Source organism: Alternaria triticimaculans (assembly GCF_023758025.1).
Source record: "Alternaria triticimaculans strain BMP 0046 chromosome Unknown scaffold_13, whole genome shotgun sequence".
NCBI lineage: Eukaryota > Fungi > Ascomycota > Dothideomycetes > Pleosporales > Pleosporaceae > Alternaria > Alternaria triticimaculans.
In genome coordinates this window covers 917,755-934,211 of record NW_026055970.1, presented here as the reverse complement: position 1 = coordinate 934,211, position 16,457 = coordinate 917,755, and the positions used below count along the sequence as shown (strand labels likewise).

The 16,457-nt window shown below is 52.4% G+C and overlaps 8 protein-coding genes across 8 annotated transcripts; 2 read left to right on the top strand and 6 right to left on the bottom strand.

Moving 5' to 3' along the window:
* Nucleotides 1-367: 367 nt before the first annotated feature.
* Nucleotides 368-1,773, top strand: J4E78_008188 (uncharacterized protein; the record flags this gene model as incomplete). The annotated part of the gene is made up of 3 exons (XM_049368790.1): nt 368-974; nt 1,148-1,217; nt 1,632-1,773. 3 exons carry the CDS (start codon nt 368-370, stop codon nt 1,771-1,773), a joined length of 819 nt encoding a protein of 272 aa, XP_049219755.1.
* A 1,004-nt stretch (nt 1,774-2,777) lies between these two features.
* J4E78_008187 (uncharacterized protein) lies at nt 2,778-3,484 on the bottom strand (the record flags this gene model as incomplete). Its single annotated transcript, XM_049368789.1, has 2 exons — nt 2,778-3,303; nt 3,360-3,484. The coding sequence occupies 2 exons, from the start codon at nt 3,482-3,484 to the stop codon at nt 2,778-2,780; spliced, it is 651 nt and encodes a 216-aa protein (XP_049219754.1).
* Nucleotides 3,485-3,795: 311 nt separating this feature from the next.
* On the bottom strand, nt 3,796-5,414 carry J4E78_008186 (uncharacterized protein; the record flags this gene model as incomplete). Its single annotated transcript, XM_049368788.1, has 2 exons — nt 3,796-5,318; nt 5,393-5,414. 2 exons carry the CDS (start codon nt 5,412-5,414, stop codon nt 3,796-3,798), a joined length of 1,545 nt encoding a protein of 514 aa, XP_049219753.1.
* A 432-nt stretch (nt 5,415-5,846) lies between these two features.
* J4E78_008185 (uncharacterized protein) lies at nt 5,847-7,309 on the top strand (the record flags this gene model as incomplete). The annotated part of the gene is made up of 3 exons (XM_049368787.1): nt 5,847-5,899; nt 5,950-7,065; nt 7,117-7,309. 3 exons carry the CDS (start codon nt 5,847-5,849, stop codon nt 7,307-7,309), a joined length of 1,362 nt encoding a protein of 453 aa, XP_049219752.1.
* Nucleotides 7,310-8,080: 771 nt separating this feature from the next.
* Nucleotides 8,081-8,716, bottom strand: J4E78_008184 (uncharacterized protein; the record flags this gene model as incomplete). Its single annotated transcript, XM_049368786.1, has 2 exons — nt 8,081-8,114; nt 8,295-8,716. The coding sequence occupies 2 exons, from the start codon at nt 8,714-8,716 to the stop codon at nt 8,081-8,083; spliced, it is 456 nt and encodes a 151-aa protein (XP_049219751.1).
* A 269-nt stretch (nt 8,717-8,985) lies between these two features.
* On the bottom strand, nt 8,986-9,771 carry J4E78_008183 (uncharacterized protein; the record flags this gene model as incomplete). Its single annotated transcript, XM_049368785.1, has 1 exon — nt 8,986-9,771. The coding sequence occupies one exon, from the start codon at nt 9,769-9,771 to the stop codon at nt 8,986-8,988; it is 786 nt and encodes a 261-aa protein (XP_049219750.1).
* A 377-nt stretch (nt 9,772-10,148) lies between these two features.
* Nucleotides 10,149-12,155, bottom strand: J4E78_008182 (uncharacterized protein; the record flags this gene model as incomplete). Its single annotated transcript, XM_049368784.1, has 2 exons — nt 10,149-12,067; nt 12,113-12,155. 2 exons carry the CDS (start codon nt 12,153-12,155, stop codon nt 10,149-10,151), a joined length of 1,962 nt encoding a protein of 653 aa, XP_049219749.1.
* An 838-nt stretch (nt 12,156-12,993) lies between these two features.
* On the bottom strand, nt 12,994-13,890 carry J4E78_008181 (uncharacterized protein; the record flags this gene model as incomplete). Its single annotated transcript, XM_049368783.1, has 1 exon — nt 12,994-13,890. One exon carries the CDS (start codon nt 13,888-13,890, stop codon nt 12,994-12,996), a length of 897 nt encoding a protein of 298 aa, XP_049219748.1.
* Nucleotides 13,891-16,457: the final 2,567 nt, after the last annotated feature.

Sequence of the window (16,457 nt, the reverse complement as noted above, 5' to 3'; positions counted from 1 at the left end):
GGAATCTGATCGTTTTTTTTTTTTTGGTTGGGAAGTCGCGGGTTGGAGGTTGTCGGAAGCTGTGGGCCAGCCAGCCTAAATACCAGTAAATGCAAAAACATGGCATAAAACACTTACCGCGATTTCACGATATATCCACCTTGATGTACCCCGTGAGCATGGTCCGTACCGCGAAATTGTGAAGCTATTGGTTCTGGATCGTGACTTCCCCAGCCATGTGACCGTGGTCTAAGCTCGCTAGCGTTCCTGGAATCCCGAATTATCTTCCACAACTGCAGCCGAGCGCGTATTCATCCACGACACAACTAAGTTGTGCCCTAACCGAGCCACTTCGTGGTCCCGTGTCCTCCGCCTTTTACGTGGCACAATGTCTTTCTTCGGTAGCAAAAAGGTGCCTCCGCCGCCTCCCGTTGTACCTCCGCCTGTCCCGCGCTCCGGTCCCGAAATCGACGCGACGACGGTGATATCGCTCTTGGCTGTACTCGCTCTCCTCGGTGGCGCTTACGGTGCATCGATAAAAGTCCTACCCAAGACTACCGTCCTCAAAACACGCGTACTTTTCATCTGGCATCTCTTCGATGCTCTGATCCACTTCGTCTTTGAAGGCTCCTTTCTTTACAACTGCTTCTTCGTCACATATTCGTTGCCCACCTCTTTTTCCGCTGCATCACGCAATCACCCCCATATCACTCTCTTTACTCCCCCGGATGTGTATTGGCTGGGCAGGCAGGATCTTCTGTACGGGGCGAACTACGGGACCGGTCCATTCAGTCGACTGTGGCAGGAGTATGCGAAGGCAGATAAGCGATGGGGTGGTACGGATCTAACGGTCGTGGCTCTCGAGATTCTGACTGTGTTCGTGGCTGGGCCTTTGGCATGCTGGATATGCTATCTCCTCACCAAAGACGAGAAGAAGGGTGCGTTGAGGAAGTGGTTTTGGATGATAGTCCTGGCCACAGGGGAGATATACGGAGGTGAGTCACAACACTTTCATTACCACGTTCCTGTGGATACAGAGCATGTGCAAATTGTGGAAGCCATCATAATTGGTGAGGCGAGATGTGGGCCCGGCCCGAGGATTGTTGAGACGAAACAACACTGCGTTGTTGCGAGTATGTGGCTGACACGTGGTTCACCGCTACATTAGGCTGGATGACTTTCGCGCCTGAGTGGCTGACCGGAAGCCCCAATCTCGACACCAGCAACTGGATGTACCTGTAAGTGATGTTTCAGATTCATGTTGCGTTTCTCAGTCTACCTGACTATGTTTTCTTCGACAGTTGGATGAGGCCTGGCTCGCATGTCTGGTCCGCTACATGGCTGCGAACGTCCACTTCATCTTCCTTGTGTAACCCTTCCTCGACTCTGCACACAAAGTATGGGCTTTCACACGCGTTCATGTTTCGTTCCTGGCGTACGGAGGTGATGTGCTGGTCCTGCATATGCGCTGTCGGGCGGATGCGCCGCTCCCGCGGACCCACTTCTCATCTCTCGACCACAACGCGATATCCGCACGAACCACGCCACCAGTATGCCTCAACAAGCCGGCTGTATTATCTTTCTTCCGTTCATTCAGGTTTTCCCATACGGTCTACGTCGAGCAGAACTAGGCTCTGACTAACACGTATCAGCTGGCTTTACCTCGCTTTCTTCAACGGTCTGTGGGTCGTCTTTCCACTCTGGATCTTATACGAGGCATACAAAGCTATGAGCTCAGCCATGTCGCAGGCCGAAATGGTTGACCTGGTCAACTATCTCAAAAAGGATGATTAAACCTTGGCTTGCATACCGTAGCAACCCGATATGCATGCATTGAGAGCACATTGACAAGGTCTTACGGCGTGCACATCATGTTTCTTGCGATCGAGTAGTATGCCACGAAATCTACTTGTGCACGTTCTGTCACACATAGTCGTTAGCTCATACGATCTAAATCTGTGAAATGAACGTTATCTCTACTGGCAAATACTACATCTGCTCTTACCCCGTGCGCTCCACTCAACCGCTCTGTCACTGATCGTCAAACTCTCTTACGCCCTACCGTCAATTGTATCATCCATCGCCAACCCTTCCAAAGTCACGATACACATCCACATCGCCAACCTAGGATAGGAAAGAAGAAGTCTTAGGTATAAGTAAGAGGTATGGTTTGGGTTCATCTGAGAAGTACAGCGGTAGCGGGGTTCATGCGTACAGGAACTAGGGTCAAAATACAGCAAGTTCGTAATCATGTCTGCTTCACGGTCGCTGACCATCTATGCTACATTTTTTCGGTTACTTGCCTTGCGCATGACCTCACGTCGGAGGTCAAAGAGGCTACCTTTTGCTGTATGCGATGATGGGCATGAAGGAAGTTGAAGAAAGCAGAATAGCGATTTCTAGAAACGGCTTGGAAAAGAATAGACTTTGTGTGGTCTAGCTGGGCTACAAAAAACATCTGTCTCTTTGTCAACAACCCCGTTCTTGCTGCTCTTGTCCTGAGATTAGCCATGGGCTAACGAGCTCTCGTGATGTTCTAATTTGACTACTCGAGATGACAGTGAGATGTTTGCAATACTATTGAAAAGACAGTGGGTCTTTGTTATATTCGCATCATGTCCCCTGTCGCGTTAGTAAAGCATCACGACGATGCTTCAACTTATATTGGCAACCCACCCACCCGACAGTCGCCACCAAGCGTGCCAAAAATATACAAACATGTATTTACATCATTCATTCTGGGTATCATATCATCCTATCTCTCCTCCCCCCTACCCACCGTCTCTTTCCGCCCCCCCTCACTTCTTACCCAACCCCTCAAGCACCCTCCTAGCCCCCTCAACAATCAACCCATGCTCAACCGCATGAATCCTCTCCTCCAACGCATCCAGACTCTCTCCTTCCCTCAACTCCACCTCCTGCGTAACAATCGCATCTCCAGCATCCACCTCGGCAATAACCTCATGTATCATAACGCCCGTCCGCTTTAGCCCTTCCTCTTGACCCGCCTTCCACGCGCGATCAATCGCATGCGCGCCCGCGAACTCGCCCGGTAGAGCCGGGTGCAGGTTTATTATCTTGATGCCGGCGGCCGCGATGGGCGAGAGGAAGGACGGGGTGACGATGTGCATCCAGCCTGCGCAGACGATGAGATCGGGACGGGGGTGTTGGCCTTCGAGGATGATTTTGGCTAGTTCCGCATCGTATTCTTCGCGGGCGGTGTCGAGCGCGTTGGGATGCTTGTCTTTGTAGGACTTGAGGTTGTGGTAGGTTGTGGGTATGGAGGCTTTGGCGGCGCGTTCGAGACCGTATGCTTTTATGCGGCTGGTGTAGTTCGTTAGTTTGATTGTACAACAAGGCTGATCTCGGGGCGGAAGTACTTGGATATAACGTGAGTTATGCGCGTGTTGGGTAGAGCGCCAGATGCGCATGCGTCGATGAGGGCTTGGAGGTTTGACCCGTTGCCTGAGATCAGGACGGTGAGGTTGTATTGGCGGTCCGGCATCTTGTATTTGGGCGAATCGAAAACTCGACGCGAAGATTCAGTACGGATATTACTGCGCTGCGTCGATGCGATCCAGCTCAAGGTTTGGATTCCAAAATTTGGGCGTGGGGTAGCTCTGCCCCGCGCGGAGATTAGGTTGCAATCGCCGGTCTAGTGAGAATGGACGTGCTATTGGGTATACTACCTAAACTATGATCATGAACCAGACCTTTTGGACAGGCTTCAGGGCAGCCCACAATGAAGATGCGCTAACCATCCCCGATCGCTCCTGCGCTTACTCAAACACCCTACCACGAAAAGAGCTATCCCCTTCACGACCGCATCCTCTTTGAGCTGGCCACTGATACTTCATCCATGTCTTCCCACTCGTCATCCTCATCGTCATCAACGACAACTGCTCTCTTCCGCTTGCTTCTCGCGCCGACTGCGGGCATGGACGCTTCATCGGCCACGCGACTCTGGCGCTTCTCCAGCTCTTCAAGACGCTCTTCAAACTCCTCCTGCTGTGAGTCGACTGCAGACTCGAGCTTCTCTACACGTTCAGCGACATCTTCCATCTGGTCTAGCGCGTCTGCATTCTGGCTGTAGATACGGTGCTTCAGCGCCAACCGCCAGAAGTAGTATCTTCGATCGTTTTCGTTGCTGGACTTTGCTTTCCTTGTGATTCGCGCCCGGTTTCGGTTGTTTGGTGGGATAGTCGACAACAAATGGAGCTCGATCATCCTGTAAAATTGTCTGCTCACGATTTTGGTTTCCACCCGAAGTGCTTCAAGGTCTTTACCGTTGCCAAGGATCTGGTCCCGCGGAATTGGTGAGTCCTTCCTTAGGGATTCAGGAGGCAGATTGGAAGCAATTGACAGTTCTTGAAAGGCGGGTAATGTACGAAGATAGGTGATGTCGCTGTAATCCCGCATAGCATCGAAAGCTTCGCTCGGATCTTCAACTGGTATCTCGAAGATGAAGGGCTTGCTCACCAACTCCTGGAAGATGGTGTCGTACAAGCGGCTTCCGAGCGATTGACCTTGATATGGAGGGATAATGAGAAACTGGGAGATGCGCTCCCTTGATGGCGTCTCGAGGAGGTTGAGCTTATTGGTGAAGAGGAACGTCTCGGGGTCTTGCGTCAAACGAGGTGGCGTATATTTGCCCGCAGTGCCGTCGTTGCTATCGGCGGGTGATGGCAGTTGCTTTGTGGCACGAGCGATCTCGAACGTAGGAAAGACCCAGGCGCGATATGACGTGGAGAAGCCGGCGAATGTGTAAGGAGAAAGTTGTGAATCTGACAAGGGCGTCACGTCGTATAGAAGGTATAGCGTCCATCGGTCGAGCGTCTCTTCGTCATCCAAACCGTCTATTGTCGCGCCCTCGATGAACAGCAGTGTCAGGATTCTCATATTCAACCAGATGCGCCTAGCATCGGGATCCGTCATGGAGGCCTTCCATATCTCGTACTGTTTGCCGTATAGGCTGAAGGTCTTCATGCACTCGCCCGGTGGTTTCCAGTCTGAAGACGCAGCACCGGCAGCATCGTCGATCGACTCGGGGAGGAACTCGCGAAACAGCTCTGGTGATAGATCGATCTGATTCAAGTCTGGGGAGATCTTCTTGAGGTCGAGTTCCTGGTCGAATGAGATCTTCAGATTCGGCTTGAGGTCGTTTGCGCGGAAGTCTAGCTCGATGCTGGGGTTCTTGTACCCCGCGATGGTCTCGTTCTCTTCGATGACGGTGTATGTGTAGCTGGGGTGGAAGGAGTCGTCGTAGATGCGTTTGGGGCCTTCCGCGTTGGACGTGCGGTAGAGGTTGATGTTGAAGCACTCGTTTGAGTTGGTGACCCCTACACGATGTTAGCAAAGTTACGCCGACGCTGCTCTTGCTACACCTTCGCGCAGCTCCCATGGCGCAACTTACAATCATCCAGATCGAGCTCCATGACGACGGCGTTTGTGCAGTACCGTGTAATCTGAACTATGCGCTTGATTGACGCGGAGTCTCTTCGCGACGTGGGTGGGGCGGTGGCAGTCGCGTGTAGCAACTAGATGATGGACGAGCAGCGCGCAAAGTGAAGGGAGCAGCTAGCGCGACGGGAGACGCGTTTTAGCGCAGCCCTACGTCGTCGCTCCCGCCCCTACTCCCAAGCCTCAAGAAAGTTGCGCTATACGACCAACTTGTCCACATCAGCCTCACAACACGCCAGCCCTCACCGCCAACACCACCACCACCCCGACTACCCTGCGACGGCCGACTCCTCGCGGCATGGATAGCGTCGATTGAACGTCTTACCACCCTTTTCCCTTTTCTGTGTACCGGGCGCGTCTTTTCTTCGTAAATCCGCTTAGGGGACGACTCTACACACGCTGCAATCATGTGGGACGGCCTGTTTATGCTGCTCGCCTTGAGCACGGTTATGGGTATTGCGTGCGTCTCTGATCTCTGCAATGTACAGGAGCGAATTCTAACATGCACAGCTCCTTCCTTGCCGGCATCCTCCCGCTCTCCTTTAACCTCTCCACCCGCCAATTGCGCATCATCACCCTCCTCGGCACTGGTGTGCTAGTAGGCACCTCCCTGATCGTTATCATACCCGAAGGCATCGAGACCATGTACAGCGCTGGAAGCAAGGCGCATGCGCACAGTGCGCGGAGTGTTCAACCTACCATCCCCTCGGTCGTGAGCCTGCAAAAAGAGATACCTCACCCACCCAAGTTCCCGACTTGGAAGAGAGCAGATGATGTCGCCACGAACTCGCTCACTGGAGGAGCGGTCAAGGCGCCGGGCGCCGTCGACATGACTAGCGACAAAGCTGCCATCGATATGCAGTTGAAGAAGATCAAGGACAGCAAGGAGAAGGAGAAGCCTGCGGAGGATGCTCACCCGCAAAAAGGTGGAGACGACGACTCGACAGAAGGCCACAAAGAGGGACACACTCGCGTGCACGCACCGGAAGACGACGAACCAGCCCACGGGCATGCTGAAGCTGGCCACGAAGACGGGCCCAGCCCACATGCATACATCGGCGTTGCACTGATACTAGGTTACATTCTCATGTTCCTGGTCGAACATCTGCCAGAAGCCCTGGCTTCCGCGAAACCAAAGTACCAGCCAATGCACATTTCGTTATCAAACCTGGCACGTGGGCCGCACAACTCATCTTCATTGAGTCTCAACGGCATGGGCATGCAGAGCGCTGCAGTGACGCCTCTCGCAACGCCTGGTCTGCCTCCCCCACCTACAAAAAAGACACCAGCAGCCACAATCGGTCTCATCGTTCACGCATGCGCCGACGGAATCGCGCTAGGTGCCTCTTCTACAGCCGAGTCCACATCTCTGTCGCTCGTCATATTCTTTGCCATCATGCTGCACAAGGCCCCTGCAGCATTTGGTCTCACTTCTGTTCTTCTCAAACAAGGGCTTTCAAAACGAAAGGCGCGGACACATCTCGCTTTCTTCAGTTTAGCAGCGCCAGCAGGCGCTTTGGCTACTTGGACCATCGTACACATGTTCGGACGCAACCACCTGGGTGGTGATGAAGGCTTAACATGGGCGACTGGCTGGGTATTGTGCTTCTCTGGTGGAACATTTTTGTAAGTCCACAGATCCGCCCTACCGCTTTCTGATTTACTAACCTGACGCAGGTATGTCGCCATGCACTCCATGTCTGAGGCCACAGCCTCTCAACACCCGCACGAAGACCCCACTGCGAACGGTTACATGGACGCATATCCCGGTAACAGCAACATGTCCAAGGGCGACATAAGTATCGTCATGATTGGCATGCTACTCCCGCTTATCACGCAAATAGGACACGCACATTCACACGGCCATTAGAAGGAGAAGGATATGGGTTGCATATTGTGGCGTTCCACACAGGCTGGTCTCGCACCAAGCTATCTTACTTGTTTTAGAGCGATGTTGTCGAATTAGTTTTATGTACCGTTCTGGAATGATACCAAATCTTGATCACACCACGTCCTATGCACTTGATAGTCGGGTTCTAGTCTGGCATGCGCTTGATTTAAAATGCTCATGTAGCCTCCATATCACCATCGCCATGCTCCTGCACCCGCTGCCCCGCCTTTGCACCAACCACCCTGTTCTTGACCCTCTCAGGCTCGTCGGCCCCACCCCGCCTCATTCCATACACCCACCTCGCCCTCCTGTAATTCACCAGTGGCCGTCTCGAGACTTTACAAGCAAGTGTTTCTCTTGTTCAATCTAGTCTTGACGCACTGCTCCCCTTTCCACGCAGCTTCTGCTATGACGAATCGTCAGTCGTAGCAAGCAAGTTCGAGAAGGTGCTGTATGAGATGGACGTGGTTACACCAAGGACACAATCGTTTCGAGGGCGAAGATGTATGTGTTGGATGTAGAAGTGTTGGGAATGCTGTATTTGGCCGTCATCTGTGAGAATCGTGCGCCGCTATAGCGCGATGGGTGAGTTGTGCTAGCAATATTCATGATGCGGGTCAAGGTCCATGGAGGTCGAAAAGAGCCGCTCCGGATGCAGGATCTTTTGTAGCGATTGCGTCGATACTGATGATGAAGCGAGCTCGTGGTATTCTTGGTAGCGAAAACAGAGACGTAGGAAATCGGAAAGTCTTATTTGGACGAGAGGTCGGTGTCGTTGTCAGGACTCGGGGTGTTGAGAAATCTCATGCTCAGGCCTAACAATCCGAGGCCAATACGCTGCGCTCTCTTTCTTGTCCTTATCTTCGCAAGTCCATCGCAAGACCCTCCCTTCTCGCACAAAGTCGATCATCTTCCTCACCAAGGCATAGCCTCCGCTCCGAAATCCACCCTTTGCGCCGCATACCTCCTATCCTGCCATGTCTCTTCCTCCTCATCCTCCAATTCCTGTCCTACACCCCACCTCTTCTTAACCTTCTTAACAGCAAACCTCCCAATGCCCCAAACCGTCGCCGCGAAGATCGTGCCCGCAATGCCCGTCGGCGCCAACACGAACCCCGCCCCACTAACCACTGTGCCAAAAGCTCCAGCACCTATCGTCGCGACCAGTGACCCGATCGCAACGTATTTCGCATATCGGACGAGTTTCCAGAACGCGAATATCACGCCGGAACGGAGGACGCGGAGGAGTGCGCGCGTGCGGCGTGAGGATACGGCGTTGGGCGCGGTCTTGGGGTCGTAGAGGTAGCGTAGATTGCGCCGTGTTGAGGCGAGTGCGGAGCGGGATCGCGCATCGATTTCCTGTTCGTGGGCGTCTGTGGAAGACATTTTGGGGCGGGTTGCGATTGGTGGTGGCAGCTGTTGTAGTACGAGATGGTGTTTGGGAGGGAAGTTTGCAAAGAGCGATGACGTCATTGGGCATTAAGATCGAAGCCATAGATCTTGGGACATGGTGATTTGGACAACAATGTAATTTTGTAAAACTCGTTCATGTAGGTTACTTGGCTCTTGCATGAGCATCCTAAGATCTGAGACCACTCGCTCATAGACTTCAATCTCGGTACCATATTATCGTGTCTTCCTCTCGCGCCCGTCACCTACTCCCGTTTCTCCATCTTGACTTCCTTCATCTTCGCTTCCATCTTCACTTTTTCAGTTTTGACCCTCGGTTCCGCCTTTATCTGCACCTCCTCTTCCTTCAGCCCCATGTCTACCTCGACCAAGTCCAACCCGCCATGAAGTTCCAGTCTCTCCTTCTTGCCTTCCTCCACACGCCCGAACTCCTCCTCCTCCACGTCCTGTAGCCTCTCTCTCTCCAGCTCCTGTTCTTCCTGCAGAGTGCGCCTACCCACAGGATGAGCGCTGTGGTTAGACGTATTCAGCTCCAGTAAAGACCAAGCGAACCTCCGTCCAGTCACTGGATCTACGATTGCTGCACGGAAGGCCACACCGGTCATCTCGTGTACCAGGCGCGGCTTTTGGCCGTCTGGTTTACGTATTTCCGTGTCAATGAAGTGGTCGATGTCTTCTTGCACAATCTTTTCGGCGAGGTGTTTGTGCTCATCAGCTGCGATGATATTTACGCGTATATCTGAGTCAGGGTCGTCCCAGCAGCGTACGGTGATCTTCATATGGCGAGTGTAGGGAGCTAGCGCGAAAAGAGCAGAGGCGTAGATCCATTTGTATCTTTGTATTTGGTTGCCGTTTTGGTCAAAGAGCGGTTCGGGCTGGATGTCATCTTCTCGTTCCCATCCTGATGGCTCGTCGGCGTAGGTGATAGCGCATAGATTGATTACAGGCTGATAAGCTGCATCGGTTATAACGCGTATGGCTAGGTAGAGGGGCGTTGGTACGCCAGGGAGGGCTTGAGCGCTGGTTGACATAGTGAAGAATGGGTGATGGGTACAGGTGCAGGTGTTGTTACAGCTACCGAAGAACTATACATATCAAGACTGAAATAGTCCATGGGCCCTGATAGCGTCATGTGTTCGGGCCATGAGTCTCTCGTTTCCCTTCACTACTGCTCATGATATCATTTGCCCCCTTCTGTCCCTCCGCACGGTCCGCTGTTTCCAAGCTATTCATTAGAATACCCTTGTTGAACGTCTTCCTTCTTCCTCGCTCTCACATGCGGAGTGTCCTTGTCGCATTGCTGAAGCCCTTTGGACGCTTTCTACGCGTGATCCTCCCCAGTCAAATGCTACTATTCTCGTGCTGACATCGAATGGCATAAGATCAGGTGACATTGTTGGAAACGATCTCAACGTTGCATCCGCTTCAGTCTTTCTTCAGCAGCCCTAGCACGCCGTTCTCTTTCCATCCTAGCTCTTGCTTCGGGCGTTAGCCCCCTCATCTCTTCCTCTCTCAAGTCTGCTCCAGTCTTGACAGGTAGTGCACCCAACGACTTGCCCTTCCCCAACCTCTGCTCCTTTTTCCTGATTTCCTCGGCCTCACTCTCTTTCCGCACACGTTCGGTCTCAGCCTTCCGTCGATCAGCTTCAGCCTTACTCTCAGCAGCCTTCTCGGTCTTCTCTTGAGCGTCTCGCTTGTCGGCCTCGGCTTTGGTGATGGCTGCAGGTATACCGGCCTTCTCCCAATCCCAGGCAGACTCTCCGAGCTCTGAGCGTGCGACGCGAAATGCGTCACGAGCTGCACGGTCACCAGTCAGCGTGAAAGGAGTTCGCGCTTCATCGTTCATCACAGTCGGATCGGCCCCGGCCTTCGTGATGAGCGCGAGGATGATAGGAGCAGAATTCAGGGCTGCAGCAAGATGTAGTGGTGTCGGTGTGTGATGGTTGGTCGGGAGAAACTGGAAGTTTGGTGAAACTTCATTCGTCTTGAGGTAGTTTAGAAGCGCGGGAACTTTAGAACGCTTGATTATCGGTATAACCTGGGACGTGTGTAATGTCGCTGCCTCTTCTTCCTTCGTCAACTTTTTGGGCTTGGGTTTCGCTGGAGCGGGTGCGGTGGCCGCAGCTTCCTTCTGAGAATTATTAAGAGCAGCAAGCGCTGCTTCATCAATGGTACTCTGCTTTACTCGAGTAAGCTCAACAAATGAACGCATCAGCTCTTTCTGCGTCGCTCGCCGTGTACTGAAGGGAAAGCCTCGGTTGCGTGGGTCATTGTGACGGAGAACCTGTCCTTCATACGGACCAAACAGAGTTCTCCTATTCGTCGCGCCGGTCGCGCGGACAAAGATCAATTCTGCATTATCGATCATGCTTTTCCAGCTAGAGAGTAGCTCGCGGACTTCGGCAACGAGTGCGGTCTCGTTATAGCGACGAATGGATGAACCGGCCGAGTGTGCGTTGCCCTTTGCGTTATCGTTCGCTGATTGCGAACCTCCCTGTTTCCGTCGTGTAGTGTATCTGTGGAAGGTCTTATGCGCAATTACAGTTGCCGAACGCTCATCGAATCCTGTGTGGTTCTTCCCTGTCTTTGGTGCCAGCGCCACTATCATTGCAGCGAAATGACCACCGCCTATCATACAGAGAAAAAAATGCGGCCCAATGTGTGTGCCTGGTAGTGGGACACCACCCTCATTCGCCTTGATCTTGGGAGGCTGCTTTGGGGATAGCTGTTTTGCGCGTATAGTATCCAGGATATGTGACTCGTCCTCCTGCTCCGCATTCGAGAAGATCGCGCGATAGACGCCCAGCGACATATTTTCGGGTATCGAGGGTGACGAGAACCATATCAGCGGAGGCTTGCCAGAACCTCTCTGCTTCTTCCTTGAGGCAAAATCCTCGAATTCCGGATCCGAAATCTTGGCCTGCTTCTTCAAAAGTGCGCTTAATGTCGAGTCCTTTGCCTTCGCCCCTTCTTCATCTTCATCGTCGTCGGATTCCGATGACTCAGACCCTGATATGCTCTCGTCCAGATCTCCGATGAGCTTCTCGAACTCGGCCTCGCCTACAGGCTTTGCGCCTTTTATCTTTTGCTTCAGGTTGTATCCATGGAGGTCGGATCGGACATGAGCGCGCTGGTCTGCAAGGGATGCGAAGCTGAGCCCACAGAGGTTGCACGATGTGGCCTTTGCCGGGCTGCTGCTCTCGTCTTCGGCGGTATCAGGAGAGTCGCTCGCCGCTACAGGTGTTGGGATCGGTATCTGTTCTAATGGCTGCTCAGGCTGATCCTTGAGAGTGAGTGTGGCTAATAGCTCTTCGGGAAGATCAAACACTGCGGATGTTAGTTCCGTGTGCACTGGGGGAGCAGGTATCTTACCATAGAGAGGGCGCTGCAATAGATGGTCTCCTTTTTGGGCCATTGTAAATTTTCGAGAGTGTTGGTCAAGTGTGGTAGGTGGTATGCGATCGTGAGCAGAAGATTCGGAGGGGCGCGTTGTAGGTTGAACATGACGTACATCGCAGCCTTATACGCGAGTCATCGGGCGCCCAACACGCTAATCCCTCACCAGCGCGTTCAGCCCTTCACCACCCACCAATCCTGCAAACGAATTTCACGCGTCAATCACCAGAAATCACGACCAGGACATGAAGACTAAGCTAAAGCGCCTTTGTTTTCGCAGCGTCGCGCACACAAATTAGATTACGCGTACTCCGCATCCGCTACCTGCACAAACACCCATCCTGGCTCTACGTAGTCCAGCAATTGCAGAGGATCCGGCCCCTCAATATGAGCGGGAATTGATACGAAGTCTATGTTGCGATCGGCAAAGCACTGGTGTAGCTTCGCGAAATCTGGCGGGAAGTGACCCAAGAAAGGTGGCCAGTCTACTACAGCAACTCTCTTCAGAGACAGCTTCGGAGAAGCCATCTCAGCGAGATGGCGCAGCATCTCTGTCGGGCCCTCCCACCCCTTTGAACCCCAGTGTTCTTGCCAGTCAATCTCAAAGCTCACCTCTTCCAGTGATGGTGGAAGATGATGGACTAGTTTCGCAACGAAATCGGAAGTACAATTAATCGGCTCGTCGTCGTGTGTTATCAAACCCATATCCAACGAGCGAAGACTTGTCATATTCGAAGCCAGGCGTGCTATCTGCAGCACGTGCCCCTGACAAAGCATTTGTTGGTCGCCCCGGATGGAGAGACGCTCAATCGTGGCGCGATTGTGTATGAACGCTCCCGCAAGCTCGCTAAACTTGGTCAAGAGGCTTGGAGAGTATATGCCGCGTTGATCTGCCAAGGAGAAGATGCGAAGTCAGCGTATGCCTTACACAGAGTTCGTATAGTCCTGCTATTACCATTATTGATGTCTTGTTCGTAGGAGAAACTCTTCAAATTCCTGCAAGCTTCGGTGAAGTATCTCAGCGTCGGCACCTCCACAACGGATCGTTTCAGCGTGATTTCCTGGACTTGAGAAGATGCGGGATCTAGCACAGTCTGAATCGGAATGTCTTGGTCCCAAGCCGGGCGTTTGTTGTTCTGATCGAGGAGCACTAAGTCCGAAGCGGTAAAATCGTGGAGTGAAGGAAGGAGGAAAATGTATGCAATGGCTTCTAACGACAGCGGACCGTGTATGTTGATGCTCCTTAGGTGTATGAAACGATCCGAATGGTTCGCTATAGTCGTGAACCAGTATTTGTCATCTGGCCAGAAGGCTTTGTCTGCGACGACAAGTGTATCGACATTCGGGGTGAACATGAGAAGTATTTCGAGAAATTCGTCATCGCGTCGTGTGCCACTAGCATTAGACATTAATCTGTCCTTCTCTGGTAGCCCCATAATCCTAATGCATATAAGGAAAACAGCTCGGTTCTCCTCAGTATCGTCGTGATCGTCGAAACCGTGCTTCCATGTGAGGTTTCGGACTCGATTTCCAAGCTCTGGATTTGCACATAGCGTACGTAGTAGTGGCCAAGGACGTCGTACGAAAAGGTTTCCGTATAAATGATCGAGCGAAAGCGTATACATCCGCCGGCTGCTCAGACTAAGGTGACATATGTCCTTAGCGTTCTCATTTGGAATGCGCTCGATGATGCTCATAACCATTTCGTTGGGCAGAGCATCGAAGGGACACAAAGATGGTACAGTGATCGACATGGTGGCTGGAGGGTAGCATGCGCGAACGACACTGCCGCAGATGGGTCATACAAGCGGCTTAGACTTGAGATGCATCATGCAAGAGGTATTTCACTCAAATTTAAAAGTAAGGTGGTCTTTAGATATGGTGGCATGGCACACGAGCTTCCCCGCGTTGGGACGCTAATCCTTAGCGGCAGTTAGACCGGTCAAGCACGTGTTGACAATAATGGCGAATCATCTGCTAACATTACACCGATATACAAGCGACTCAAACCCCACAAAGCTCTTAGAAGTATCCTAGCCGCCTGCAGCAGTCGTACAAGAATGCAATTTTGCCCAGCTTCATGCGGTTGTGGGTTGGACTTTCTAAAAGCAATGAGCCGCAAAAGCGTCTGTTTTGTGTACCCAGAGCCAATCAGACTCTACATCTTCTTTGATAGCCAGCGGCTCCTGTCCCTCGATATCTTCGTAGACTACATCGAATTGCATTCCTGAACGTTCATATACCCGCTTCAGAACCTTAAGCTCGTCCGGGAGGGGAAACCAGCCTGCCAGTGCAGGCCAGGTGATATAGATCTGTTTCAATCTGGACGCCGAAGAAGCAGCGGCTTCGACCAAATGTGACAAGATGCCGATGAGGAATTGTAGCTTGGATTCTTGGCCTAGCTCATAAGTCCACTGAAGCCGCAGAAGTTCGAGAGTGTCTGGAAAGGTTTTGACAATCTTTCTCGCTATAGGATGTAGGTCTTCAGGGTGTGGGGACTCCGATTGACTGAATGTTTCAATATTGCAAGGACCAATATCCAGAGTACGGAGTCTCGGGAGTGTAGGTCCGGTAACATGATAACATAGCGATGACAGCTCCGTTTCCGTCACCACCGAATCCACTCGTAGACGTAGGTTCTCGAGAAAGATATTTGGACCCCATCCGATATTTCCGATCCATGAGAAAATAGCTGGCGGTATCCCAGGACGCCATTTCATTTCATGGGTGACGTGCTCGTAGGTAAAAGTCTTGAGTTTGTTAAGCTTTTCGAGAATGATCATTACCGAAGGGAAGTGAAAGTCTGATTCTCTTATAACCAAGCGTTCGAGAGATGAGCCGTTAGCCAGCCACCGATCAACGTGGGCTTCGCCGTCATCGTCCCAGGGGAAAGTCCTGCCAGGCTCTCGACGCATATCGACGGCCTGAGTAAGCTCCAAGGTTTGTATGGAGGGCAAAGTCAGAAGGGGTACAATACTTTTTAGACGTAGAGGACCCAGCAGAGTGATTGATCGAATATTCCCGAAGTGAGCTGGATTGGCAGCCAAAGTCTTGAACCAGTAAGAGTGGTCGTCCCACTGCCATACATCGTGTACGGTGATCTTTTCAACTTTAGGCGTGAAGAACAAAAAGAACTCCAGGTACCACCAATGCACTTCGTGATCAGAAGCAAAACCTATGAAGCGGGTTGGTAGGTCGGTAGAGATATCCGTGGTGTCCAAGATGGCCCCAGAGCTTCTGAGTTTGTTGGCAACGGCATGCCTGTCGCCTAAAGGCAGACATCGGCGTCTGCATGGTCGGCTCCAATAATCCTGATACCACACCACCTCTTTGACATAGTTTGTGAGTTCATGACAGTGGGCTGAATGAGACAGCGTTATGGTACGCAGGAATTGCTCCGGGGCGCAACCTGGAAATCTTCGATATAGCCGGTCTAGTGTGAGGCGATGAAATCGCCAACTCGTCGCATTCAGAGCGCGTAATGTCAAGTAATCATCTGCATCCAGCTCATCTAGGATGAGAAGGATCAATTCGTCGGGAAGTGCAGGTGCGCCCAAATTCAGGCGCGGTGCTAGTGCAGGAAGGTCCATCGTTGCGATATGTATGGCAGATCCGTTGGGCGAAGGTCTAGACAGGTTTGCATGTTACCGCCAGCGTAGTATGCATGCGAAATCGCTGCTAAGACGATGGGAGGTACCTAGGTAGATGACAGCGGGATGGTGGCGCTGAGATGGCGCGCACGAGCCGCCTCCCCTCCGGTTCCGCGGACAGCGGCTTGATCTGCAGGGGCCCCGAGGTCACGCTATCTAGGCATTCAAAGCTTCAATGCTCCTTCACAACGCACTGGTAAGCAGCTGGCCGCCTCCTGGCGAGCTCTTCAAAAGCACTGGAAACATACACGCACACGTAGATGGTGGCCAGCTTCGACATCACCAGGGCGACCTCGGGACCCTTCATTTCCCGGAGACGCGCCACATGGCGACTTTACGCATCGATCTCAGTGCCAAGCAAGGCGTACATACGCCCATGTCGTACAAACTATTACCTTTGCAGCATCTTACCGTACCTAGGTAAGCTCTCAATGCCGGAGCCCGATGCACTTCATTGCCCGGATCTTTGGATGAACAACATCTATCACCCGCCCATACAGACTCTTTCATCGGCAGGATCCTCCAGACGGGCAGAACCTCACGAAATTTTCGCTCACAAGTACAGCCCGTTTCGCACCATCTTTGTCTCAACGCATTTGTTGTACAGTTCCCGCACCTTCCTATAACGTGTGGTCCTTCGCCACCATCAGATGCATGCATACGCAAGCTGG